At 36.8% G+C, this 19,814-nt stretch overlaps 1 protein-coding gene across 1 annotated transcript; it reads right to left on the bottom strand.

Moving 5' to 3' along the window:
* Nucleotides 1-14,127: 14,127 nt before the first annotated feature.
* Nucleotides 14,128-18,041, bottom strand: NEUROD2 (neuronal differentiation 2). The gene is made up of 2 exons (XM_075277192.1): nt 17,834-18,041; nt 14,128-15,821 (listed from the first exon to the last, which is right to left on the bottom strand). Exon 2 carries the CDS (start codon nt 15,814-15,816, stop codon nt 14,758-14,760), a length of 1,059 nt encoding a protein of 352 aa, XP_075133293.1. The 5' UTR covers nt 15,817-15,821; nt 17,834-18,041; the 3' UTR covers nt 14,128-14,757.
* Nucleotides 18,042-19,814: the final 1,773 nt, after the last annotated feature.

Raw genomic sequence — 19,814 nt, 5'->3', positions numbered from 1 at the left:
AAAATCAGCATCAGATTCCGCCATGCGAAAAATACTCTTAAATTTGCTGCAATTTCCACCAGAATTCTGACGCATTTGTATTAGCTTATCTTCCCCAATGTCACCATCATCTCCCCACACAATTTAGACCAATGGAGCAATGAAACATTTTCTATAGTGGTGGATATACCCTGTGGTGGGGTCCACTCGTAGGAGGCTCTCTCTAAATACCAACTAGTGGAGTGGAATCAACCTGTTTGGTTAAGGCCCCACATAGCAAAATATAAATGCTGCATTTTTTTTTGTTGAAAATTTGTTGCGTTTTCTCTGCCCATATTATATATAGAGGGAGAACACTTACGATTCCACAGCTAGAATTGATATCCAGTGTTTTTGAAAATGCCTCCCTTATGCAGCTCTTTATGTGCACAATGTGTGGATGAGATTGATAAAATCTTATTCACTTTGTTGGCACTGTAAAACGCAACTTTCTTTTTCTTCTGCATTTCTAGAACGTGGGACCTTAGCCCTATTCTCTATTTTATAAGAGGGGATAGAAGTATAATGACCAGTGTCATATATCAGAAAACATTTTCACCTGGGTTTCTATTTAAAGGATATTCAGTGCCATCCACGTATATAAAATAGTTTTACATGCTGCCCCTGAAATGTAATACAGTGTTGTTTGTATTGTGCAACAACTAGTAGATTCTGAGTAGGGAGGTACTCCATTGGCCGGGGCCCCACGGGTCAGAAACGCCACGATTTGCCTGTTGCGGTAATTGCAAAGTGGATGGGATTCATGCGAATCCCATGCCCACTCTGCAGTAAAAACTGCAGCGTGGACATGCTGCGATTTCCAAAACCGGCATGGTTTTGGAAATCGCTGCATGTCTGTTATACAGTCCTATGAAAAAGTTTGGGCACCCCTATTAATCTTAATCTTTTTTTGTTCTAAATATTTTGGTGTTTGCAACAGCCATTTCAGTTTGATATATCTAATAACTGATGGACACAGTAATATTTCAGGATTGAAATGAGGTTTATTGTACTAACAGAAAATGCGCAATATGCATTAAACCAAAATTTGAACGGTGCAAAAGTATGGGCACCCTTATCATTTTATTGATTTGAATTCCCCTAACTACTTTTTACTGACTTACTGAAGCACAAAATTGGTTTTGTAACCTCAGTGAGCTTTGAACTTCATAGCCAGATGTATCCAATCATAAGAAAAGGTATTTAAGGTGGCCAATTGCAAGTTGATCTCCTATTTGAATCTCCTCTGAAGAGTGGCATCATGGGCTACTCAAAACAACTCTCAAATGATCTGAAAACAAAGATTGTTCAACATAGTTGTTCAGGGGAAGGATACAAAAAGTTGTCTCAGAGATTTAACCTGTCAGTTTCCACTGTGAGGAACATAGTAAGGAAATGGAAGACCACAGGGACAGTTCTTGTTAAGCCCAGAAGTGGCAGGCCAAGAAAAATATCAGAAAGACAGAGAAGAAGAATGGTGAGAACAGTCAAGGACAATCCACAGACCACCTCCAAAGAGCTGCAGCATCATCTTGCTGCAGATGGTGTCACTGTGCATCAGTCAACTATACAGCGCACTTTGCACAAATAGAAGCTGTATGGGAGAGTGATGAGAAAGAAGCCGTTTCTGCACGTACGCCACAAATAGAGTTGCCTGAGGTATGAAAAAGCACATTTGGACAAGGCAGCTTCATTTTCGAAACAAAAATTGAGTTGTTTGGTTATAAAAAAAGGCGTTATGCATGGCGTCCAAAAAGAAACAGCATTCCAAGAAAAACACATGCTACCCACTGTAAAATTTGGTGGAGGTTCCATCATGCTTTGGGGCTGTGTGGCCAATGCCGGCATCGGGAATCTTGTTGAAGTTGAGAGTCGCATGGATTCCACTCAGTATCAGCAGATTCTTGAGAATAATGTTCAAGAATCAGTGACGAAGTTGAAGTTACGCCGGGGATGGATATTTCAGCAAGACAATGATCCAAAACACCGCTCCAAATCCTCAGGCATTCATGCAGAGGAACAATTACAATGTTCTGGAATGGCCATCCCAGTCCCCAGACCTGAATATCATTGAACATCTGTGGGATGATTTGAAGCGGGCTGTCCATGCTCGGCGACCATCTAACTTAACTGAACTTGAATTGTTTGTCCAAAATACCTTTATCCAGGATCCAGGAACTGATTAAAAGCTACAGGAAGCGACTAGAGGCTGTTATCTTTGCAAAAGGAGGATCTACTAAATATTAATGTCACTTTTCTGTTGAGGTGCCCATACTTTTGCACCGGTCAAATTTTGGTTTAATGCATATTGCACATTTTCTGTTAGTACAATAAACCTCATTTCAATCCTGAAATATTACTGTGTCCATCAGTTATTAGATATATCAAACTGAAATGGCTGTTATAAACACCAAAATATTTAGAACTAAAAATGATTAAGATTAATAGGGGTGCCCAAACTTTTTCATAGGACTGTATCTACAGAAATGCCAGTGGCTTCCCCGTGGATATAATGGTAACAGAAAGTCCACAGAGGAAAACTCTGTGAACTTTCTGTTCAAAGCGCTGCGGGAAGAACCATGATGCGTTCCCTCCTAGGTTTTTCCCTCAGCGCTTTAGCGCTGCATATCGTCCCGTGGGGCCTTAGCCATAAAGAGGAGAAATCACAGAATGCCACGGGGTTATGTCAGGGCTGTGGAGTCAGAGTCAGGGCCAGTTGTGGGTGAGGTCAGAGTTGGAAAAAAGTGCCGACTCTGCTTCAAAGTAACATGATTAATTATATCATACACTTATTAATATTGTAGAATTAATTAGATGCAAGCATGTTGCATATTTACCCTTCATAGGAATTAAGTCATCCATTTCTTTGGTGAATTAGAGGGGTTTTACTGTTTCTGTCTGACCATGGCTGTCAGTCATTTATGAAGGGTTAGTAATTGGGCTATGGAAAAATAGAGGAGTTGGAGTCAGTGGTTTGGGCTCTACTGACCACAGCCCTAGGGGATATACAGAGAAACCACAGATCAGTTAGTTGTTAGGTTTATAAAGGGAGTCTGTCACCAGAACTCAGCATATCAATCTATCCCCAAAGATGGTTGGTTTTGGTCATCTGAACCAAACGGTGTTTACCCCTTTGAATCGGAACTTCTGTTGCCAAGGGAGCACCTTTTTATCAATATGGAGCAATGAAGGTGTTGCCGTTGCACCAAAACTGTAAGCAGCAGTGTTCTTGTTGTTTCAAAGAGCTCATATGCATAAGGACAAGAATACATCAATATCTTGGCAACAGCGGCACCGATTGACAAGGCAAAAACACTGTTGGGGTGACCCTAATCCATCTGTCACAAGGGCTGGGCTGATATACTGTTATTATCACAAGTTTCCAATAAAAGTAAATTTGCTGCAAATTGAATAATGGTCATGAACTCATTTAATAATGAATTTTCACGAAAGGGCCGGCAATGCTAAGTTGATTACATGAAGCCCCAACAACCCATCAATAAGTGTTGAATTTTCCTGCATCACAACTGCAGGGTAAATAAGGAATTGCATAGCTGCCGCTGAAACAATTGGACTGTCTGTGCAATATATGGACATGTTAAGAGTATTCCCATCTCCAGAATCTTATCAAAAGCTGTAGCTTAAGCTAACTGAAGTGTTTTACCCAATGTATTGATTTATGTATCTTGCTCCATTTGTCAGATACAGCTGAATATCTCTCCTCAGGGTTTGCATCTTGTTGCCTAGGTTTCCAGCCACCTCTGCTATCTAGCTTCAGTGGTCAGGATGGTGACAGTCCTTGTTCCCGGCCAGAATTTGGAGGGGGAAAAAGAGGAAAGTAGATGAAATCCTTAGATAGGAAACCCCCCTGGTCTGCTACATAAAATATTCTAAATGGCACAAGGTAGGTAGGGACCCCATTACAAATTTTGCATTGATAAGAGTGCCTGCTTATTGACCACTGACAAGTCCCCAACTGGCAACTCTAACTTTAATGGCATTAGGAGCGGGTGTGTATATATTTTAACATATTGGCTGGTGCCATTTGTGGGGGCACTTTTGCTGTTCTTCTGGGGATTGGAACAGTATTTGAGGTCAGAGACACGACATCTTCTCTGCACCTAAACTCTTCCTGAGCAATTCTGAAATTTGGCAATTGTGGAGATAATCAGAGCGCAATGAATCATTCTACCAATAGGCCCAGAAGACAAGCCAAGCAGAGTTATCATGGGGATTCTGACATAAACAGGATGATAGGGACATGCCATCTATTCTCTATGAACACTAAATCAATAAATCAATGTCTCATGTGTATTGTACTGTCTGTATGGTGCCTGGTTACACAGAACAGAACTGGTATATAGAGAAGATCAGAAAGGGAAATATTTCCTCATAACTACATTATGCTATCACTGTACTACTAGTAGTGAACAATATGGAGAAACATACAATAAACCAGTATTGTAGTCAATGTTGTTAGTGCTGCGCAATGTGATCTGTGATGTTTTATGTGGAGCCCAGGTCAGTGTTTATTGGTGGTATTTAATATTAATATTGGGGTTTTAAATATTTTGTATATTATGTCATTATGTGAAACTTTTTGCTTTAAAGATTAATGTGTTTTATTGTCCAAATATGAAATACATCCCCTGAAGGTGTCAGAATCTTCTCATAGAATGTATGTGTACCCTATATGAAGTAACCTACTCCGTACTGGGGTCTGTAAATCCATGTAATTTCTGTAGTGTTTGCTATTCAAGACCCTAACATCTGGCTGTGTGTTTATCTCATGTCTGTCTGTCTGTCTGTCTATCTATCTATCTATCTCCTATCTATCTATCTCCTATCTATCTATCTATCTATCTATCTATCTATCTATCTCCTATCTATCTATCTATCTATCTATCTATCTGTTCTATCTATCTATCTATCTATCTATCTATCTATCTATCTATCTATCTATCTGTTCTATCTATCTATCTATCTATCTATCTCCTATCTATCTATCTCCTATCTATCTATCTATCTATCTCCTATCTATCTATCTATCTATCTATCTATCTATCTATCTATCTATCTGTTCTATCTATCTATCTATCTATCTATCTATCTATCTGTTCTATCTATCTATCTATCTATCTATCTATCTATCTATCTATCTATTATCTATCTGCTTATCTATCATCTATCTATCTATCTATCTATCTCCTATCTATCTATCTATCTATCTATCTATCTATCTATCTATCTCCTATCTATCTATCTCCTATCTATCTATCTATCTATCTATCTATCTATCTATCTATCTATCTATCTCCTATCTATCTATCTATCTATCTATCTATCTGTTCTATCTATCTATCTATCTATCTATCTATCTATTGTCTATCTGCTTATCTATCTATCTATCTATCTATCTATTAATCTATCTATCTATTGATCTATCTATCTATCTATCTACTTATCTATCTATCTATCTATCTATCTATCTATCTATCTACTTATCTATCTATCTATCTATCTATCTATCTGCCTATCTATCTATCTATCTATCTATCTATCTATTATCTATCTGCTTATCTATCTATCTATCTATCTATCTATCTATCTATCTATCTATTAATCTAGCTATCTATTAATCTATCTATCTATCTACTTATCTATCTATCTATCTATCTATCTATCTATCTATCTATTAATCTATCTATCTATCTATCTATCTATTAATCTATCTATCTATTAATCTGTCTATCTATCTATCTATCTATCTATCTATCTATCTATCTATCTATCTATCTATCTATTAATCTGTCTATCTATCTATCTATCTATCTATCTATCTATCTATCTATCTATCTATCTATCTACCTCTATCATCCATTTCATAGTTGTTCACTATCTCTCACTATATGTATCCACATCTAATTATCTGTCTAATCCCTTCATTCACTATAGGTGCTGCTATGTGCTGTATGTGCTGGACACTTTCTTTAGCTATGTCTTGCAGATACTTCCATATAACTCTGCTCCTCACCACCTTCCACTGTATCCTAATATAAAAGTCCTACTTTATTTCACTTATATCTCCCCCTCTCTGACCCTCTGACCATTACATTTGCTCCTCTTTAATATCTCTAGTGATTGTCTTTCCATTTCCATTCATTTCATCCATCTCTCTATTATAGCATGACTCCTCTGTCTCTGCCCCCTCCTTTCCTTGGCATGGGAATGTGGTGACAGGAAGTGAGATGTTGTGTGAGAGCTGTGCCAGGCTGGATGTACAGGGCAGTGTGTGTGCCAGGGTACCAGGCTCCGCATGTGAGGCTACCAGGAATGTGATGTGGCTAGTGCCAGCAGTCCTGGCAGCTCAGCCTAGTGAGTGGCAGTCTGAATGCAGCTGTACCTTGATGTTAACTCCTTACATATGAGGCTTGTCATTGAGCTTTCCCTCTACACATTAATATCTGCATCAAGCTCCATAAATCACCAGAAGATCACCCTGTATTTTATATGTAGAATAAATGGATTCTATACTGCAGGGTGTGAATTGACTTCTATACTCACATGTGCATATCCCTAGATGCCATCTACTGACCTGTAGTTGCTTGCTGTTTGGCCAGCCTGTGCTGTGTGGCTTTGGAGCAGGGTATGGAGTGCACATAGGTAGGTGATGGTCCCGGCTCCATGATACAGCCTCATTTTCATCCCTTTTATGAGATCTGCAATTCTGGCAAAAATCTGTCTTTAATTTAGCTTCCCATATAAAAAATCTCAGTGTGTGATAATGAGCAGATGTCATGGAATTTAAACTGTAATCCCCTCTCCTCCCTGATCTGCCCCTCTGCACTCAGACTGGGCACTGGCAGAGAGGGGCCATAAAGGGGATTATTACATGCACAGCTCCATGTATATATACACCTACATCCTATACAGGAGTCTGAATATATAACTCTATTGCATATACACCTAGAATACTCATATATACTGATACCCTGAGAGTATATAGCTGTATACATACACCTCCATATACATATATACCTACATCCTATACTGAACGAAGGGCATATAACTATACTGCATATACATCTAGAATACTCATATATACTTATACCCTGAGAGTATATAGCTGTATACACACTGCTCCATGTACACATACACCTAGATCTTATACAGAAGTCCCAACATATAACTATACTTCATATACATCTAGAATATTCTTATACTCTGTACAATCACTCCGAGAGTATATAGCTGTATACACTCACCTCCATGTACATATATGCCTAAATCGTATACAGACGTAAGAACATATAACTATACTTCATGTACATATAAAATACTCATATATCGTTATACCCCATACAATCAGCACACGATATACATATAATTAAACACTGTATACATATACACACACACACACTATATATATATATATATATATATATATATATATATATATATATATATATAAACCTACATCGATAGTATACCAGTATGCTCATTGCCACCTACATAGAAGTAATAATATGGAATTACAGCTTTATAGCTAAGATATATTTATAGTGACACACTGCACACACAATGAACATGTATACTCACATAATATACACATATGGTCACATATACACTGTGCATACGGTACACTCACACATTGCACCAATATTCTTATTTAAAAAATATCCATTATGTACATATATATATATATATATATATATATATATATATATATATATATATATATACACACACATTGTACATATAGTCTTATATCCTGGATATGTCCATGATGTGGTCATATACTGAGCTCATATACTGTTTATATATTCTTACATAGATATCAATACAAACATCCACTATAAATATATGCTTACACCCTGTATATACAGTCACTTGTAGTAACTATATTCTCACACACTACGTATATAGTCACCTATTACGTATAACACTATACATATATACTCACATACAATAACTATATACTCACACACGTTATAAATAAATATTAGCATACTGAATAGTAATACACTATAGATATATTCTTAGATAAAATTACATATATCGCAACATCCAGGCTCTCATACAGACAAATACAGCAATATAGGATGAATCATAAAATCCCTTAAAATGTAATTCTCCCACAAATCCCCGCATTTATTTATGTATTTATAGTATTATATTTGATATAATATTAATATCCCTCCCTCAAATAATCTTCTGAGATGCCGCCAAAAAATATATCATATAGAAATAACGCCGAAAATGTCATCTTAGTTACACAAGAGAAAACGCACCTAAATCCAAAATGCCGCAAAGATATTAAAATAATAATATGCTAAATCAATACAAATAATACTTATAATAAAAGTGACTTATTATTGTATCTATTTACTCTTCTCTTTCTGAATGTATAGTCCTGAGCTCCCGACATAAAAGTACAAACGAAAATATAAAATAAAATAAAATTACTATTTTCTGTATTATTTCCCACGAGATAAAACTCGCACGTCCCATCTATATTTCTATCTAGTTATCCATCCCATTTATTTATTTCTAGCTAGATATAACATTGATTTTATTTTTCCATCTGCCGATATTATTTTATTAGTTTCATTTATTTTTTTCTCAATTTCGTCTTTAATAAAATCTAATAATGAATGTAATTAAATATTTGTTAAATGTCTATTAATAATAATACCTGATTATATACGGATATTCATATAATAGTTGTATAATATTTGTAGTTGTATATAGAAGTTTTCCATCCTTTCTCATTAATAATTGTATATTCCTCTGGTTTCCATATACAGATATATGAGAGGTAGGTGCACAGATGTCTGTACAGGATCCAAGCTCCTCCTAGCAGTGCCCCTTGGCATGTACTTGGCACCGGACACAGCCTGGCATATCCCCCTGATGGGAGGCCCCTGTATACAGAATAGCAGTGTGTATGATGTCTGGTCTATCACAATGGTCTGTGTGCGGCTTTATCCCTGATACAGTCATGGACAGCACCTTGTCATCTGTTGCACTTAAGGAAAAGTCAAGTAGATGGAAGGAATAAAGAAAAAGCACCTGTGCCTTATTCACTATGTATAGGGGATTGTTAAGAGTCTATGGTCAATGACAATATGTATGTTGGATTTCTAGCTAGAACTTTTCCGTGATGTTTAATATTCAATTCCAATATTTCATATACTGAGACATAATACACATTGCTGCTGACCATGGTGCTGGAAATTTTAAATGTCCGTGTATAGGGGCTATACGGGGCTCTACTATACATAGGAAAGGGGAACTTTAGGATTAGATAGTCAGATTAGTAGATTGTAGTCAGACTACAGATTTTCGTCAGAGTGAACTTTAGATAGATAGATAGCTAGATAGATAGATGATAGCTAGATAGATAGATAAATGATAGATAGATAGATAGATAGATAGATAGATAGATAGATAGACATATAGATAGGAGATAGAATAGATATAGACAGACTGCCAGATAGATAGACAGACAGACGGATAGATAGATAGATAGATAGATAGATAGATTGATAGATAGATAGATAGATAGATAAGAAAGTAAACGTGTATATATACATATAGAGTACAAAGATATGTAGTACTGAGAAATAAAATAATTGACAATATATTATATAGATTTGAGGTAGTTGGATAGATTAAATCTAATGCTAATCATGGATAACTGGCTCGGATTTCCATGTATTCCTATGTTTACAGAAGAATAGATACATGACTGTAAGAATGAGGTATGTTACATCGCATCTGGTTAAGGCAGTGACATATAGAGGCGCAAGATGGGCGAAACCTGAAGGGGTTAATACACTAAAGAAACAAATGTTGGCTTATTTGAGAAGACCCCCACCCCCCTGAGGGATCCAACAATGTCTAACTTCAGTCTCCTGTACCCACAGGGGCTACATATGTCCTCTCTCCTTCTGCCAAGTTCTGTGATCATTTCCAAGTTCCTCTTCTCTCCGCCTGTCTTACCCCCTCTCCTTACTCTTTCCTCTACAGCTCCTCTTTGTCTGGGAATGAGATACCCCCCTCTTATTATACCTCTTTAGTGAATGACCCCCACCTCTTCACCTGATCTGTATTAAAACTGAGAAGTAGAAAAGTTGTGCCTATATTAAACTATCTATCTATCTATCTATCTATCTATCTATCTATCTATCTATCTATCTATCTATCTATCTATCTATCTATCATCTATCTCTCTATATCAACTGTATGTCTATATATCTCATCTATATTTCTATCGATCTCTACATACCGATCGATCTACAACTGCATGTATATGGGTGACTAAATGAAGTTCACATTTCCATCACTTTGTAGTGATGTATATATATATATATATATATATATATATATATATATATATATATATATATATATCTTAGTCTAGAATAAATCATAGCAGGAGCTAATCCCCTAAACTCTTTACTCCCGCCACTACGCAATGTGCCTCTCTGTATTTCTAGAAAGCTGGATGTAAACCTGTCTGTATAATTCACCATAAACAGGTGTCTTCCTCCCTGACCAATACTATATGTACCTTGTGTAAGTGGAATATAAAATGGAGTAACAGAATTTCCACTATTTCTAATGATTTCCTCCTCTGCTGTTCTCCTGTGGCCAGTCCATATAGCTCTGGTCGTCGTTGCGATCTATAAGCACGTATATGGGGTGGTGTGACGATCCAGAATAAGAGCATAGACAATTCCCCGATCTGTGCTGCTCCTCACATATATGACACCAATTTCCATCACTTTTCCAAGTCTTCTATTTTTCCTAGAGGACCTTGTTTATGTATCTCTATAGATCCTAAGAGTGTTGGCCCTTGTAAAACCTATTCACAAAGGCAGGTTAGTATATACCGTCAGCTCACTTTTATATATGATCAATGGCTGACCATGGTCTCTACACAACAGACTATGACTAGGATCATATGACAAATATAAATATTATATAGACACCTGTACATAGAATTGATCTCAGGTCCCTATAAAATCCCCTCTATGTATTGTACAGGTGTAGGTCTGTCCCGGAGCTCATGTTCTTGGGTTATATAGGTTACCTTTATATTAATGCTGTAAATAAACTTCTGTATGTGCATGATAGATGTGAGGTTATGTACAAACTGACTAGTAAGATCAGTGTATATATGTGTGTGAATGGCTTTTATGTCTGTAGGTTTATGGATGTGATATAAAATAGGGGGCAGATATTTTTTGAACTTCCCATAGCAATGTAGAAAGGTATAGTCATCGTCCCCTCACCCTGAAATACTAGCATATCCAGGAGGTGGAGAAGTGCTAGACCTCTCCTCATTTCCTGTGGAGTTTCAGCACCAGCCCTATGGACAGCTCCTGGCTGAGAACAGATGTTCAGGGTCTTCCAGGACCCCCCTTATCACAAAGCCTGACAGTGACCCCCAGATTCCACACTAACCCCTTATTGGGCTATCAAAGCCTTCATATGTAAAGGTACGGGTTCCATGATCCCCCTCCTCCCCCCAACATGAAGCCTTAGGGGACTGTCATCATGAATGTCTGAATCTTCCTGGAAAACAGAGTTTCCATTTTATTTCTGCTCATTGTTTTCCAGCCTGGCATCATAAACCAAATGTGACATTTATTTTGTGTTTAGCTGTGTATTTACTGGGGCTTCATTATGCCCACCCAAGTCACCCCAGTGCCCATCTGCACCTTGTGAGCTCTATTTGTGCTTTATTGCTTACAGCCCAGAGGAACAGCCATTTTGTTTATCCCATGACACCCAGCAAATATGACAAATGTTCAATATTTATTAATTGCCCTCTATAAAGCCTTTTAATTACAAGTTAAACCGTTCACAGGAGACTTCCAGATGTCTCTCCAGGACATATTGTGGGGCTGAAGATTCCTCCACCCAAGTGGCTAACACTGCTGTAAAGTTTGGGCGCCAGTATACATATGTATCTGTGTGTGTGCGATATAAAAATAGTACATAATATATAATATAGTATATAATATAACATAATAGAAATAGTATATAATATAATATATCTATAGCATAGTATATAACATAATAAAAATAGTATATACTATATCTACTGTATATAATATATAGCATAATAGAAATATATAATATAATATATAACATACATACTATATATAATATAGTATAGAACATATTAGAAATAAAAATATAGAAATATATTAGAAATATATCAATAAAATATAAATAATATATAAATAAAAATATAAATAAATATATTAAAAATAAAAATATAAGTAGTATATAACATAATAAAATAATATATAATATAAAAATATATGTAGTCTATAATATAACAGAAATAGTAAATAGTATTAAAAAATGTATATTTTGTGTATCTGCAAATAAAATGTCACCATCCCATTTTCTGTTTTTAATATTTATTAATCTGAATTAAAATGGACACATACACAACACTTCTTGTGCCCCACGCACTATTTTACCATTTTTTTTTTGTTCTCTACAAGCTTAAGAATTGTCAACATTTACCAGACATATGAAAAAATACATCCAAATTAAGAAAAAAGTTCAAATCTATAAATAATAATAAAAAAAAGTGCTGAGATGAAATAAATAGAATCATCACAATCTCTAATCATACAAAATATCAAAATAAATTAAATCATAGGAGGAAGATATAGAAAGTATTGTAAAATAAATAATAAATGAATTCTAGAATAAATAGAGAAATAAATAGAATAGATGAGAAATGAACTGATACATAGAGATTAATGCATTGCCATAGAAGTGTCTGTCCTGTCACAGGCAGCGCATGGTGACACCAGGGTGACATAAGAAAATAATCACATACAATTACAGGATAGGAAATTAACCAGAAAAGCAGGGGAAGTGAAAACCTTAGGTTTTGCATATTTTTAAACTTTTTTTTTGTCTAGTTCTCTTTCCCATGCAAAACATCACAGAGTATTTTCTGCATGTAAACCTTCCCTTCCGATCAGATCGAACAGATATTATATGACACACAGATCAGAAAGTGACATTTAGTGAATAACACAATAACAACAACCAGGTTTTGTTGATGCAGGAGACTGAAATGCAGGTCACGTGTCCTCTTAACCTTCTCAGTGCCGGAGGAGCTGCAGGACTTGGCTCCCTGCGCCCTTCGGCCCGTATCGAAATTGAAAAGAAATTGCACATTAGACGTGTTTGCTTGGTCCCCTTTAAAATAAACTTTATATAAATTTATTTTTTTTATATTTTGCATAGATTCTCCATTTCGTTTTCTACTCCATCCTAGGTTTGCATTTTATTGCTTTAACAAAAAATCGTCTGCAATTGAAATTTCAATTTTACCTATTTTTCATTTATTTTTGCAGTAGGCAAGAAAAGTAGGAAAGTATTCTGGTATAGATAGAAAGATAGAGAGACAGATGGATAGATAGATAGATAGATAGATAGATAGATAGATAGATAGATAGATAGATAGGCTATATCACATATATAAGACAGATCGGAGTGAAAGAAATCAGAAAGATTTATAAAATGTGCATAGATAGATAATAGATCGAAATGACAGGGATGGAGAGGAAAGATAGAAATGAATCATCGAAGACTGAAATGATAGATAGATAGATAGATAGATAGATAGATAGATAGATAGATAGATAGATAGATGAAAGATATACAGACAGTAGATAGATAGATAGATAGATAGATAGATAGATAGATAGATAGAAAGAAATAAGATAGATAGATAGATAGATAGATAGATAGATAGACAGAACATTGAAATGATAAATGCATTGATAGAATACTGAAAAGATAGGGGATTGAAATTATAGATAGATAAATAGAAGTTTGAAATGATAGATACATAGGAAACTGAAAAGAATAAAAGAAAGACACAGAATAATGAAATTATAGATGGATAGATGGATAGATAGATAGATAGATAGATAGATAGATAGATAGATAGATAGATAGAATACTGAAAAGATAGAGGATTGAAATTATAGATAGTATGATAAATAGTATGATAGATGATAGATAGATAGATAGATAGATAGATAGATAGATAGATAGATAGATAGATTTGCCCACATTGATTTCTTAAACTACACTTGGGTGCAGGTGGATGAAGTGTCTTGTATATTGCACCTAGTGGGGGTCTCTCCCATGATGTAGACACATGGTCAGGTCGTATGTACAGATACAATATATAGGAATACCATCAGCAGAGGGGACAAGTCTACAATTATTAATATACAGAAACAAGTGCCTAAACCCAGCATAAGTTCTATGTGCAAACATGATGTGGATGCAGAATATGTACATGTGAATGAAGTGGAGGGGGATGGGGGTGCAGGATGATCCTATGCAGACAACCATAGAACATCAGACACATGATGTTTGTCATGGAGCTATGGTTGGCCAGAGGGTGGATGAACCCAACCGAACTCTTCATTGTGCATTAGTAGTTACAACCAACACAACTGTATGTAGTGCATCATGGCCACCTTGCAATACACAAGTGTAGGGTGGCTAAGGTTACCCAAGCAAGGTCTCCAAATACAAGTGAAATGCAGGATAGAAGGTTCACCATACTAAGAAGTGTCTGCACCAGTAGTTGGCCACCAGGCCTTGTTCTTCTCCATTGGTCCCTTCAATATTCCCATATTTCTTGGCACAAATTGCACAGGTGGAGAAACGTTGGGTTGCTCAGTTATGGAAAAACGCATTGAGTTCCTCATACATGGGGGCCCTATCATGGTGGACGTGCATATCATAAGGCAACAGGTTCTCAGAGTGGACTCCACTTCTCATCCCAGAGGATCCGAAGAGCAAGCTGTGCCCAGAAGGCCTGGAGGATGGGAGGGCAGAATAGTGCATAGAATAGTGGTAATTTTTATCGTGGTCTGGGGATGAGTCCTGTTTGAGGGCGAAGTTGCCATTAATGCACAGTGGTGGACTTAAGGGGGCGTCATACTCAGAGCTATTGTAGTCCGGGGACGTGTTACCATACAGAGACTCATAGGTGGCACAGTAGCCATGGCTCCTCAGAGGGTGAGTATTAGCCATGCTACTAGACTGACATTGGGAGCCTGAGAGCCTGGAGCACTGGTAGGTGTAGGGGTGCATGGCAAAGGAAGAATTTGGGCCGTGGTACCTCCCAGCCTCTTGACCTTGCTCAGTCAGGAAATTCCTGGAGTTGAGCTGCAAGCAGCCGGCTACCAGGTTGGTGGTGGGTTGGGACAGGCCCTTACACAGGGTTTGCACATAGGACACTAAATCAGGCCTCTTCCCAGACCTAAGGATCTCGGACAGGGCCCAGATGTAGTTCTTAGCTAGCCTGAGAGTCTCGATCTTGGACAACTTTTGGGTCTTGGAGTAGCAGGGCACCACCTTCCTGAGGTTGTCCAGGGCTGAATTGAGGTCATGCATGCGGTTTCTCTCCCTGGCATTGGCTTTCTGTCTTCTCACCTTGGACCTCTCCAGCCTGGCCTTAGTCATTTTCCTCTTTTTGGGGCCACGTTTCTTAGGCCTTTCTCCCTCTGCTTCCTCTGTCCCCTCCTCCTCCTCTTCCTCCTCCTCATCTTCCCCACCAATATCCCCATCGTCCTTGCTCTCACTCAGAGACCCCTCAGTGTGAACCTCCTGCAGGCTCTTCTCGCTCCTCTCGTCCTTGTCACTCAAGTCTTCATCACAGTCGTCAGGCCAGGAGGCGAATTTCTGGACTTCGGGAATAAGACTGGTCTCACTGAACAGCCTGGTCAACATGGTGGCTGGGGAGAGAAGACAAGACAAGTCAACACCACACACTTCTGGGCCGTCCAAGGGTCAATAAAACATATAATGCACAATAACATCCTAATACAATATAATATACTCATATAATGGAGACCCTTACCAAATTATACTGGAGCGACGCAGCCGACTACAGAACAATGTATGAGCAACATACAACAAGGTGCAGCATAGTATAGGGATGTGCAAACCTCTAAGGTATACAAAGGCTGAGAAACCATTAACTGTATACCATCTATCTATCTATCTATCTATCTATCTATCTATCTATCTATCTATCTATCGTAGATATCTATAGATATGTCTGTCAGGCATATCTATCTATCTATCTATCTATCTATCTATCTATCTATCTATCTATAGATATGTCTATGTCTGCATTATCTATCTATCTATCTATCTATCTATCTATCTATCTATCTATCTATCTGTCTATCATCTTTCCATTCCATCAGTCCATTATTCAGTTTTTCCATTTATTCATAAGCTGAATATATAGCTACCTTACTGTGTTATGTTTTGTGCTATATAAATTAATATTCTGTAAAAAAAACAACAACTAGTATTTAGAGAAATAATATTAGAGACAAATACATAGTATTTAGGATATAAGCATATTATGCATATTCCTACCATTCGATATTAGCAGTATTAGATCAATATAGTAATACTCAAGGCTGTGTAATATAAAGGGGACAAGCTTTAAGGCCGTAGAGACAGAAGCTGCCATATATACCTGACCCTATATAATGAAATGACCCCAGAAACGACCCTTAATCCTGAATCCCAGATTGAAAATAATTTGCTTTAAGGCAGGAAAGCATCGATCCTGCCAATTGTAATTGTAATTGCAATATAATAATAGTTTTATATATATATATATATATATATATATATATATATATATATATATATATAGTCCTTATATTGCAGCCCCTCACTCCATGAGACCACTCGATCTGCCCTGGGTATGATTAGAATTAATTGCCATTCAATTTAGCCATCACCGCTCCAAATTAAAGGCTGTCAGATAATGTTGATAGATCCAATTATTATTTCATTATAGGATCCCAATTTGCCTGCCCTCTCGGTTTACATGGGGTATATTTAGTCTATTAGATAGGTGGCTCCCTAATCACAATATAGCCGGAATAGCCTGGGTAAAGTTCGCTACTTCCCAATAATAATAGCTGGATCTTATCCTATGTGGGCTCATCCGCCAGCAACCTGATCTAAAAATCCAAAGTCTATGGAAAATAATCAGGTTCATTTTTTCTTATATTTTTATATGCAATAATGTAAATATATATATATATATATATATATATATATATATTGTAATAAATGGATAATATGTGCATATATATATATATATATATATATATATATATATATATATAAAGACAGTATAATGTGACATTCAGATCATATATTACATTTATAGTCATTAAAAAAGTAACACATAAAATAAATAAAAATATAGAAAATAGATAAGATTAATATTAAAGAAAAAAAACTAGAAAGAAGACAAATTTACAAAATGAGAGAAGTGCAGATTTCTATGTACAGGATAATAAGATAAGCAGTCTTCTGCTGTGTATGAACACAGGCTAACAGTAACATAAAGAAATGCTAAATAATCTAGACACATAGGACAGACAGACGGAGGGTGAAGGCATCTAGTCGTCGGTAGTCGGGTGACACCCGGCATTGTGTCCTCCTTGCCAATGATTCCCTGAGAAAAAATCCAGCAGACTTCCGACTATGCAAAAGACAGATCCCCCCAGCCGTAGCCCCCTGAGCCCCTACAGAGCCAGGAGATGCCATCATGGCTTTAAGGGTTAATCCTAGATGGATGCTGATCCGTAAGGTGGTCTCCATCCGTCCCGATGTCTGCTCCACAAAGGTAGATAGGAAATACAATAATACGGATGGGGATTGTCTCATTCCTCTCTCCAAGTTGGAGAAGCCTCCTCTGAACCCAACTTACCTCCAGAGCTAGGCGCTGAAGAAATTTATGACATGGTTCAGATCATCTTCTGGGAGTATAACAGTCTCCTTGAGGTTCTCAAGCTCCTTCAGAGTGCAATCCAAAAGGAGGAGAGGGTGGCATGTCTACCGAGTCATGGTACCAGCTCTGATGCCAGGCCATATGGTTGGCACGTCATCCGCGGGAGCGATCACACGGGAGCCTCTGATTGACGTGCGGTTGGATTGAGGGAGATTTGGGTCCCTGGGGGGGGAGGACTTACCATCTGTCACTCTCCTAAAAAAAAAAGGAAAGGAAGAAAGAAAGAAAAAGGGGAGAGAGAGAGAGAGAGAGAGAGAGAGAGAGAGAGAGAGGAATAGATTCTCAAAATCTCTCCATCAATGTGAGCTCTGCAAAATGGGGCAGAGGTATTCACACCAAGGAAGGGGGGGTGACATGCCCACCTAACACAGAGGGGGTGAGCCCAAATTATTAGACAAGGAAGAGCTGGGAAGTTATAAATAGCCAATATGAAGGGGGGGGGGGGGGCGTTGTGTCTAAATTAGGGTGGGACAGGGGGTCATATTAGAGGGCTTTGCTTTATTGGAGTAAAATAAGAGTTAGGAAGAAAAACCATCGATACCCACTAGAAAGAAAGATATGTGCTGTACATAGAATAATAATGGATGTGCCCCCTAGATAAACAGATTATCTGGCCATAGGTAAATAGGTAAGGCATAGGATGACTGAGATAGAGGGATATAGATAGATAGATAGATAGATAGATAGATAGATAGATGTCAGACTGAGATAGATAAACAATATATATATATTGGTAAATGACATACATATCTACAGATATATTAAATATATACATAGAAATGAATGAGATGGATAGATATATAGTCAGAAATAGATATCAGATGGACAGAGGAGATAGCTAGACACCATACAATGAAATCATTTGGATTAATATGGTGATAGATAAATGTTAAATACATAAAATAAAATAAAAGCAGAAATAAATAGATATATGTTATTGAAATATATGGCTAGATATGGAACAGATACATAGATATAGATTAAAATGGATACAATAGGTGATACATATGAAATAGACAGAATGAGACACATAAATCAAAAAAATAAATATTAGATATAGACAGGCAGATAGATAGATAGATAGATAGATGTGGTAAAGAAAGATGGTATAAATACTGGATAGATAGAACATAAAACTTACTCTGACAAATAAATAGATATAAAGATAGAGAAATAAATAGTTTCTAGAATTTGCATGTCTATGTAATAGATTAAACCTTATAAACCCACACACATAACATTTGTCATTCATGATGGGAGGTTATATTATATTATATTATATTATATTATGGAAGTTTGTACAGTGATCTATCTATTATCTATCTACCTATCTATCTATCTATCTATCTATCTATCTATCTATCTATCTATCATCTTATCTATCATCTATCTATCTATCTATCTATCTATCTATCTATCTCCTATCTATCTATCTATCTATCTATCTATCTATCTATCTATCTCCTATCTATCTATCTATCTATCTATCTATCTATCATCTTATCTATCATCTATCTATCTATTATCTATCTATCATCTTATCTATCATCTATCTATCTATTATCTATCTATCTATCTATCTATCTATCTATCTATCCATCTATCTGTAAATAAAATAACCATCTGATACAACTTGCACCCTGCAGATTGTGCTCTGGGTGTCAGGAGGTGCCCATGTTTATACAGTGGGTATCAGATTGTGTTCAGTGAAAGAGTTAATGAATCAGGTGCTGTTTCTCCCAGCTGGCAGGGTGGGTTCGGTCCGCAGACTCCCAATGTGTGATCGCCACAAAGAGTGGGAATCTCTGCTGTTCCCCATCACAGAGATGTGTGATAGGTATGAAGAAAAGAGATTTGGAGAATTGCCAAAAATCTGCTACAATAAAATCACCCCCACCCC

The sequence above is a fragment of the Leptodactylus fuscus genome, chromosome 6 (assembly GCF_031893055.1).
Source record: "Leptodactylus fuscus isolate aLepFus1 chromosome 6, aLepFus1.hap2, whole genome shotgun sequence".
Taxonomy (NCBI): Eukaryota; Metazoa; Chordata; class Amphibia; order Anura; family Leptodactylidae; genus Leptodactylus; species Leptodactylus fuscus.
This window is presented reverse-complemented; position numbering and strand designations above follow the sequence as displayed.

What these genes read in the sequence shown, in the direction of transcription:
- NEUROD2 (XM_075277192.1), bottom strand. Translation starts at nt 15,816, where the DNA reads ATGTTGACCAGGCTGTTCAGTGAGACCAGTCTTATTCCCGAAGTCCAG.